General features: G+C 50.8%; 1 protein-coding gene across 1 annotated transcript; it reads right to left on the bottom strand.

Annotated features, from left to right (window-relative positions):
• LOC136610093 (olfactory receptor 5AR1-like) lies at positions 1-10,243 on the bottom strand. The gene is made up of 3 exons (XM_066589358.1): positions 10,225-10,243; positions 9,378-9,665; positions 1-650 (listed from the first exon to the last, which is right to left on the bottom strand). Exons 1-3 carry the CDS (start codon positions 10,241-10,243, stop codon positions 1-3), a joined length of 957 nt encoding a protein of 318 aa, XP_066445455.1.
• Between the last annotated feature and the right edge of the window lie 302 nt (positions 10,244-10,545).

Below are 10,545 nucleotides of genomic sequence, written 5' to 3'. Positions count from 1 at the left end.
TTATCTAAAGAAACTAAAGGCTTTTGTCCGCTTCAGTGCAAGTTTCATTTCTCGATTTCGTAAACTGTATATAAGGGGGTTCAGCATGGGAATAACCAGTGTGTAAACTACTGACACAGTTCTATCTTGTTCTAAGGAATATGTGGAACTTGGCCTCAAGTACATAAAGAGAACTGTGCTGTAGAAAAGAATCACACAGATGAAGTGAGAGCCACAAGTGGAGAAGGCTTTACGCCTTCCTTTAGAAGAGTTACTCCTAAATACAGCATGTAAAATGAAAGCATAGGAGATTACAATGACAATGATGGAAGTGACAGTAACAGAAGATGCAAAAATAGACAGAATGAACTCATTAACAGTGGTGTCAGAACAGGACAGTTTCAGTAGAGGTGGAATGTCACAAAAGAAATGGTGAATCTGATGAGAGCCACAGAATGAAAGTCGAAAAGTACAACATGTCTGTATTAGGGAATGAAGAAAGCCGGCCACATAGGATCCACTTAGTAACTGAAGACACTTCATCCTGGTCATGTTCTTCAGGTAAAGGAGGGGATTACATATTGCTGCATAACGATCAAAGGCCATAGCTGCAAGTAGAAAACTTTCAGTACTCCCTAAAGCAACAAAGAAATACATTTGGCATGCACACTAGAGATGAGCGAACACCAAAATGTTCGGGTGTTCGTTATTCGTAACGAACTTCCCGTGATGCTCGAGGGTTCGTTTCGAACAACGAACCCCATTGAAGTCAATGGGCGACCAGAACATTTTTGTATTTTGCCGATGCTCGCTAAGGTTTTCATGTGTGAAAATCTGGGCAATTCAGGAAAGTGATGGGAATGACACAGTGACGGATAGGGCAGGCGAGGGGCTACATGTTGGGCTGCATCCTAAGTTCACAGGTCCCACTATTAAGCCACAATAGCGGCAAGAGTGGGCCCCCCCCCCCTCCCAACAACTTTTACTTCTGAAAAGCGCTCATTAGCATGGCATACCTTTGCTAAGCACCACACTACCTCCAACAAAGCACAATCACTGCCTGCATGACACTCCACTGCCACTTCTCCTGAGTTACATGCTGCCCAACCGCACCCCCTCCCCCCCACAGCGCACACCAAAGTGTCCCTGCGCAGCCTTCAGCTGCCCTCATGCCACACCACGCTCATGTCTATTTAGAATTGCGTCTGCCATGACGAGGGACCGCAGGCATACACTGCAGAGGTTGGCACGGCTAGGCAGCGACCCTCTTTAAAAGTGGCGGAGCGATAGCCCACAATGCTGTACAGAAGCAATGAGAAATAGAATCCTGTGCCACCGCCATCTGGAGCTGCACACGTGGGCATAGCAATGGGGAACCTATGTGCCACACACTATTCATTCTGTCAAGGTGTCTGCATGCCCCAGTCAGACCGGGCTTTTTAATTCATAGACACAGGCAGGTACAACTCCCTATTGTGAAGTCCCTGGAACCCACCGGCGGTACACAAAAATATCCCATTGCATTGCCCAACACAGCTGAGGTAGTAATGTCGTGCGTAATACAGGTGTGCTTCGGCCCACACTGCATGCCCCAGTCAGACTGGGATTCTTTACAAGTGGACACATGTAGGTTTAACTCCCTGTGGACCCACTGCCTGGGTGGGTGCCAGGAAGCCACCGGCGGTACATAGAAATATCCCATTGCATTGCCCAACACAGCTGAGGTAGTAATGTCGTGCGTAATACAGGTGTGCTTCGGCCCACACTGCATGCCCCAGTCAGACTGGGATTCTTTACAAGTGGACACATGTAGGTTTAACTCCCTGTGGACCCACTGCCTGGGTGGGTGCCAGGAAGCCACCGGCGGTACACAAAAATATCCCATTGCATTGCCCAACACAGCTGAGGTAGTAATGTCGTGCGTAATACAGGTGTGCTTCGGCCCACACTGCATGCCCCAGTCAGACTGGGATTCTTTACAAGTGGACACATGTAGGTTTAACTCCCTGTGGACCCACTGCCTGGGTGGGTGCCAGGAAGCCACCGGCGGTACACAAAAATATCCCATTGCATTGCCCAACACAGCTGAGGTAGTAATGTCGTGCGTAATACAGGTGTGCTTCGGCCCACACTGCATGCCCCAGTCAGACTGGGATTCTTTACAAGTGGACACATGTAGGTTTAACTCCCTGTGGACCCACTGCCTGGGTGGGTGCCAGGAAGCCACCGGCGGTACATAGAAATATCCCATTGCATTGCCCAACACAGCTGAGGTAGTAATGTCGTGCGTAATACAGGTGGGCTTCGGCCCACACTGCATGCCCCGGTCAGACGGGTTCTTTAGAAGTGTACAGATGTATTAAAAACTCAGTGTGCACCTACAGCATGGGTGGCTCCCTGGAACCCACCGGCGGTACACAAAAATATCCCATTGCATTGCCCAACACAGCTGAGGTAACGTCAGCTGTAATGCAGGTGGGCTAAAAATTAATTTGATTACACTGTAGGCGAGGGCCCACACAAATTGCTGTATCAACAGTACTAATGTACATCCCAAAAATTGGCCATGGCCAGCCAAGAGGGCAGGTGAAACCCATTAATCGCTTTGGTTAATGTGGCTTAAGTGGTAACTAGGCCTGGAGGCAGCCCAGTGTAACGAAAAATTGGTTCAAGTTAAAGTTCCAATGCTTTTAAGCGCATTGAAACTTATAAAAATTGTTCTGAAAAATTATTTGAGTGAGCCTTGTGGCCCTAAGAAAAATTGCCCGTTCAGCGTGATTACGTGAGGTTTCAGGAGGTGGAGCAGGAGGAGGAGGAGGAGGAATATTAGACACAGATTGATGAAGCAGAAATGTCCCCGTTTTGGATGGTGAGAGAGAACGTAGCTTCCATCCGCGGGTGCAGCCTACGTATTGCTTACGTATCGCTGCTGTCCGCTGGTGGAGAACAGAAGTCTGGGGAAATCCAGCCTTTGTTCATCTTGATGAGTGTTAGCCTGTCGGCACTGTCGGTTGACAAGCGGCTACGCTTATCTGTGATGATTCCCCCAGCCGCACTAAACACCCTCTCCGACAACACGCTAGCCGCAGGACAAGCAAGCACCTCAAGGGCATACAGGGCTAGTTCAGGCCACGTGTCCAGCTTCGACACCCAGTAGTTGTAGGGGGCAGAGGCGTCACCAAGGATGGTCGTGCGATCCGCTACGTACTCCCTCACCATCCTTTTGCAGTGCTCCCGCCGACTCAGCCGTGACTGGGGAGCGGTGACACAGTCTTGGTGGGGAGCCATAAAGCTGGCCAGGCCCTTAAAGACTGTTGCACTGCCTGGGATGTACATGCTGCTCGATCTACGCACATCCCCTGCAACATGGCCCTCGGAACTGCGCCTTCTGCCACTAGCGCTGTCGGCTGGGAATTTTACCATCAGCTTGTCCGCAAGGGTCCTGTGGTATAGCAACACTCTCGAACCCCTTTCCTCTTCGGGAATCAGAGTGGGCAGGTTCTCCTTATACCGTGGATCGAGCAGTGTGTACACCCAGTAATCCGTCGTGGCCAGAATGCGTGCAACGCGAGGGTCACGAGAAAGGCATCCTAACATGAAGTCAGCCATGTGTGCCAGGGTACCTGTACGCAACACATGGCTGTCTTCACTAGGAAGATCACTTTCAGGATCCTCCTCCTCCTCCTCCTCCTCCTCAGGCCATACACGCTGAAAGGATGACAGGCAATCAGCCGGTGTACCGTCAGCAGCGGGCCAAGCTGTCTCTTCCCCCTCCTCCTCATCCTCCTCATGCTCCTCCTCCTCCTCCTGTACGCGCTGAGAAATAGACAGGAGGGTGCCCTGACTATCCAGCGGCATACTGTCTTCCCCCGCCCCCGTTTCCGAGCGCAAAGCAGCTGCCTTTATGGTTTGCAGGGAATTTCTCAAGATGCATAGCAGAGGAATGGTGACGCTAATGATTGTAGCATCGCCGCTCACCACCTGGGTAGACTCCTCAAAATTACCAAGGACATGGCAGATGTCTGCCAACCAGGCCCACTCTTCTGAAAGGAATTGAGGAGGCTGACTCCCACTGCGCCGCCCATGTTGGAGTTGGTATTCGACTATAGCTCTCCGTTGTTCATAGAGCCTGGCCAACATGTGGAGCGTAGAGTTCCACCGTGTGGGCACGTCGCACAGCAGTCGGTGCACTGGCAGCTTAAAGTGATGTTGCAGGGTGCGCAGGGTGGCAGCGTCCGTGTGGGACTTGCGGAAATGTGCGCAGAGCCGGCGCGCCTTTACGAGCAGGTCTGACAAGCGTGGGTAGCTTTTCAGAAACCGCTGAACCACCAAATTAAAGACGTGGGCCAGGCATGGCACGTGCGTGAGGCTGCCAAGCTGCAGAGCCGCCACCAGGTTACGGCCGTTGTCACACACGACCATGCCCGGTTGGAGGCTCAGCGGCGCAAGCCAGCGGTCGGTCTGCTGTGTCAGACCCTGCAGCAGTTCGTGGGCCGTGTGCCTCTTATCGCCTAAGCTGAGTAGTTTCAGCACGGCCTGCTGACGCTTGCCCACCGCTGTGCTGCCACACCGCGCGACACCGACTGCTGGCGACATGCTGCTGCTAACACATCTTGATTGTGAGACAGAGGAGGAGGAGGAGGAGGAGGGTGCTTTAGTGGAGGAAGCATACACCTCCGCAGATACCAGCACCGAGCTGGGGCCCGCAATTCTGGGGGTGGGTAGGACGTGAGCGGTCCCAGGCTCTGACTCTGTCCCAGCCTCCACTAAATTCACCCAATGTGCCGTCAGGGAGATGTAGTGGCCCTGCCCGCCTGTGCTTGTCCACGTGTCCGTAGTTAAGTGGACCGTGGCAGTAACCGCGTTGGTGAGGGCGCGCACAATGTTGCGGGAGACGTGGTCGTGCAGGGCTGGGACGGCACATCGGGAAAAGTAGTGGCGACTGGGAACTGAGTAGCGCGGGGCCGCCGCCTCCATGATACTTTTGAAGGACTCCGTTTCCACAACCCTATACGGCAGCATCTCAAGGCTGATGAATTTTGCGATGCGGACGGTTAACGTTTGAGCGTGCGGGTGCGTGGCGGCGTACTTGCGCTTGCGCTCGAACACTTGCGCAAGCGACGGCTGAACGGTGCGCTGAACTACACTGCTGGATGGGGCCGAGGACAGCGGAGATGAGGGTGTGGGTGCAGGCCATGAGGCGGTAGTGCCTGTGTCCTGAGAGGGGGGTTGCATCTCAGTGGCAGGTTGGGGCACAGGGGGAGAGGCAGGGGTGCAAACCGGAGACGGTGAACGGCCTTTGTCCCACCTTGCGGGGTGCTTGGCCATCATATGTCTGCGCATGGTGGTGGTGGTGAGGCTGTTGGTGTTGGCTCCCCGGCTGAGCTTTGCGCGACAAAGGTTGCACACCACTGTTCGTCGGTCGTCAGGCGTCTCTGTGAAAAACTGCCAGACCTTAGAGCACCTCGGCCTACGCAGGGTGGCATGGCGCGAGGGGGCGCTTTGGGAAACACTTGGTGGATTATTCGGTCTGGCCCTGCCTCTACCCCTGGCCACCGCACTGCCTCTTGCAACCTGCCCTGCTGATGCCCTTGACTCCCCCTCTGAAGACCTGTCCTCCTGAGTAAGCGTTGCACACCAGGTGGGGTCAGTCACCTCATCGTCCTGCTGCTCTTCCTCCGAATCCTCTGTGCGCTGCTCCCTGGGACTTACTGCCCTTACTACTACCTCACTGCAAGACAACTGTGTCTGATCGTCATCGTCCTCCTCACCCACAGAAAGTTGTTGAGACAGTTGGCGGAAGTCCCCAGCCTCTTCCCCCGGACCCCGGGAACTTTCGAATGGTTGGGCATCAGTGACGATAAACTCCTCTGGTGGGAGAGGAACCGCTGCTGCCCAATCTAAGCAGGGGCCCGAGAACAGTTCCTGGGAGTGTTCCCGCTCCTGAGCAGGTGTCATTGTAGTGGACTGAGGAGGCTGGGAGGAAGGAGGAGCAGCAGACAGAGGATTCGGATTGGCAGCAGTGGACGGCGCAGAACTGCGGGTAGACGATAGGTTGCTCGAAGCACTTTCTGCCATCCAGGACAGGACCTGCTCACACTGCTCATTTTCTAATAACCGTCTCCCGCGTGGACCCATTAATTGGGCGATGAATGTGGGGACGCCAGAAACGTGCCTCTCTCCTAATCGCGCAGCAGACAGCTGCGACACACCTGGATCAGGAGCTTGGCCTGTGCCCACACCCTCACTTGGCCCTCCGCGTCCTCTGCCACGTCCACGTCCACGTCCTCTAGGCTTACCCCTACCCCTCAGCATGCTGTATTACCAGTGATTAGATTTCCCAGGCAGGAAATAAATTGGCGCAAGACTGCAGGCCAAATATAATTTTTGCCCTTTTTGGAAAACGAAAGGCCCCACTGCCTCTAGTGAATGAATTATCAAAGTTTAATAACTGTGCTGTGTCCCTGCTTATGTGTCACAGAACGTGAGGGTAGCAGAGTTATTATAACTCTTGGAGAGCAGGTATTTTTTTTTCCCAATTAAGGAAAGCAAATGGCGAACACAGCAGTAAAGCGTAGCTGGCTGCGTATGATTTAGCAATGTTTTTCACGCAGCTCACACGTCTACACAGGCGTAAGGACGGACACAGGCTGGACAAATAGATTTGTTTTCAGTTTTTTCCCACCAACAGGCAGCACTGCGTATATTCAATGAACCTGCGAAGTTTAATAACTGCGCTGTGTCCCTGCTTATGTGTCACAGAACGTGAGGGTAGCAGAGTTATTATAACTCTTGGAGAGCAGGTATTTTTTTTTCCCAATTAAGGAAAGCAAATGGCGAACACAGCAGTAAAGCGTAGCTGGCTGCGTATGATTTAGCAATGTTCTTCACGCAGCTCACACGTCTCCACAGGCGTAAGGACGGACACAGGCTGGACAAATAGATTTGTTTTCAGTTTTTTCCCACCAACAGGCAGCACTGCGTATATTCAATGAACCTGCGAAGTTTAATAACTGCGCTGTGTCCCTGCTTATGTGTCACAGAACGTGAGGGTAGCAGAGTTATTATAACTCTTGGAGAGCAGGTATTTTTTTTCCCAATTAAGGAAAGCAAATGGCGAACACAGCAGTAAAGCGTAGCTGGCTGCGTATGATTTAGCAATGTTTTTCACGCAGCTCACACGTCTACACAGGCGTAAGGACGGACACAGGCTGGACAAATAGATTTGTTTTCAGTTTTTTCCCACCAACAGGCAGCACTGCGTATATTCAATGAACCTGCGAAGTTTAATAACTGCGCTGTGTCCCTGCTTATGTGTCACAGAACGTGAGGGTAGCAGAGTTATTATAACTCTTGGAGAGCAGGTATTTTTTTTTCCCAATTAAGGAAAGCAAATGGCGAACACAGCAGTAAAGCGTAGCTGGCTGCGTATGATTTAGCAATGTTTTTCACGCAGCTCACACGTCTACACAGGCGTAAGGACGGACACAGGCTGGACAAATAGATTTGTTTTCAGTTTTTTCCCACCAACAGGCAGCACTGCGTATATTCAATGAACCTGCGAAGTTTAATAACTGCGCTGTGTCCCTGCTTATGTGTCACAGAACGTGAGGGTAGCAGAGTTATTATAACTCTTGGAGAGCAGGTATTTTTTTTTCCCAATTAAGGAAAGCAAATGGCGAACACAGCAGTAAAGCGTAGCTGGCTGCGTATGATTTAGCAATGTTCTTCACGCAGCTCACACGTCTCCACAGGCGTAAGGACGGACACAGGCTGGACAAATAGATTTGTTTTCAGTTTTTTCCCACCAACAGGCAGCACTGCGTATATTCAATGAACCTGCGAAGTTTAATAACTGCGCTGTGTCCCTGCTTATGTGTCACAGAACGTGAGGGTAGCAGAGTTATTATAACTCTTGGAGAGCAGGTATTTTTTTTTCCCAATTAAGGAAAGCAAATGGCGAACACAGCAGTAAAGCGTAGCTGGCTGCGTATGATTTAGCAATGTTTTTCACGCAGCTCACACGTCTACACAGGCGTAAGGACGGACACAGGCTGGACAAATAGATTTGTTTTCAGTTTTTTCCCACCAACAGGCAGCACTGCGTATATTCAATGAACCTGCGAAGTTTAATAACTGCGCTGTGTCCCTGCTTATGTGTCACAGAACGTGAGGGTAGCAGAGTTATTATAACTCTTGGAGAGCAGGTATTTTTTTTTCCCAATTAAGGAAAGCAAATGGCGAACACAGCAGTAAAGCGTAGCTGGCTGCGTATGATTTAGCAATGTTTTTCACGCAGCTCACACGTCTACACAGGCGTAAGGACGGACACAGGCTGGACAAATAGATTTGTTTTCAGTTTTTTCCCACCAACAGGCAGCACTGCGTATATTCAATGAACCTGCGAAGTTTAATAACTGCGCTGTGTCCCTGCTTATGTGTCACAGAACGTGAGGGTAGCAGAGTTATTATAACTCTTGGAGAGCAGGTATTTTTTTTCCCAATTAAGGAAAGCAAATGGCGAACCCAGCAGTAAAGCGTAGCTGGCTGCGTATGATTTAGCAATGTTTTTCACGCAGCTCACACGTCTACACAGGCGTAAGGACGGACAGAGGCTGGACAAATAGATTTGTTTTCAGTTTTTTCCCACCAACAGGCAGCACTGCGTATATTCTATGAATAATAACTGTGTTGTGGCCCTGCCTATACAATTCTTTCCCTGCAGTATCAATGGAGGGTGCAATGCTCTGCAGAGGCGATTTTGAGAAGCCCAAAAAAAATGCAGCACAGCCAACAGCAGCCTGGACAGTACTGCACACGGATAAATATGGCCCTAGAAAGGACCGTTGAGGTTCTTGAAGGCTACACTCACTCCTAACACTCTCCCTGCCTATGCAGCACTTCTGTCCCTAATGCCAGGTGCAACGGTCTGCAGAGGCGATTTTGAGAAAAAAAAAAAAATCCCACTGCTAACAGCAGCCAACACACAGCTATCAGTGGCCCTAATAAGGACCTTTGGGGGGTCTTGAAGCCTACACTAACTACCAATTCTTTCCCTACAGCAGCTCCGGTATAAACAGCACTGTCCCTCATCTAACTCACACCGCATCTGAGGCGAGCCGCGGGAGGGGCCGACTTTTATATTAGGCGAACACCTGATCTCGCCAGCCACTCACAGCAGGGGGGTGGTATAGGGCTTAAACGTTGCAGGGGGAAGTTGTAATGCCTTCCCTGTCTTTCAATTGGCCAGAAAAGCGCGCTAACGTCTCAGGGAAGGAAGTGAAAGTAACCAGAACACCGCATGGTGTTCGTCACGAATAACGAACATCCCGAACACCCTAATATTCGCACGAATATCAAGCTCGGACGAACGCGTTCGCTCATCTCTAATGCACACCCAATATATGATATGCTTTTCTCCACCGTAACTAAATCTACCAACATTTTCGGTGTGATGCCTGAAGAGTACCAAAGATCAATGAAGGCCAGGTTGAAAAGGAAAAAATACATTGGACTGTGCAGGTGAGTATCTGTGACTGTAAGTAGCATGATCCCCAGGTTCCCAGCAACAGTGATTAGATACATGGACGTGAACACCAGAAAGAGGAAAATTTGAAGATTTGCTTGATCACTAAATCCTAGGAGTGTGAAACCTTTTTTTGATGATTCATTATACACATGATGACCTGTAAGATAGATATAATGAGAAAAGTGCTTTAGAAATGTTATTATGAGAAGGAGTTGGGTATTCATCTAACGGCAGAGGAGACTAAATCGATCCTAAATACCTCATTTGGTCTAACCCCAATGCGTCATAGCTAGAGATGAGCGAACGTACTCGTTACGAGTACTTACGCACCCGAGTACCGCCATTTTCGAGTGCTGCAGTACTCGGGCGTAATGATTCGGGGGGCGCCGTGGCGGCACGGGGGGTAGCAGTGGGGAGTGGGGGGGAGAGGGAGAGAGAGAGGGCTCCCCCCTGTTCCCCGCTGCTCCCCCCCGCACCGCCGCGCCTCTCCCCGCCCCCCGGCGCCCCCCGAATCTTTACGCCCGAGTACTGAAGTACTCGAAAATGGCGGTACTCAGGTGCGTAAGTACTCGTTACGAGTACGTTCGCTCATCTCTAGTCAGGAGGCATAATATAAACTGCTTGTAAGGTGGTATCGGACCCCACAATGGTTATTCGAACATAAACTCTCCACCCAGGAAACTTGCTGGAGATGTAAGAACGATGTGGGGACGTACCTACACATTTGGTGGTCATGCTCGGTCCTGATTCCCTTCTGGAGGGGCGTGGATAAAATCATCCAGAAAATTGCACCAAACATTTCCATCTTCCCTGACTTAGTCCTACTATGGAGACCGCTTAAGCATTTCCATCCTATAAGAAATAAATTGATTGCTCTGCTGCTGGATACAGCTAAATCCCTAATCCCCCGCCTTTGGCTACAAAATACACCCCCAACGTTGGGTCAATGGAAAGAGAGAATTGACAATTTATACTCATTGGAAGAATTACACAGCTGGTCGAATAACACCTATGACAAGTTCATAGTAACCTGGGCA

The sequence above is a fragment of the Eleutherodactylus coqui genome, chromosome 2 (genome assembly GCF_035609145.1).
Source record: "Eleutherodactylus coqui strain aEleCoq1 chromosome 2, aEleCoq1.hap1, whole genome shotgun sequence".
Lineage (NCBI taxonomy): Eukaryota > Metazoa > Chordata > Amphibia > Anura > Eleutherodactylidae > Eleutherodactylus > Eleutherodactylus coqui.
The sequence above is the reverse complement of the archived record's forward strand: the minus strand, read 5'-3'. Positions and strand labels throughout refer to the sequence as shown.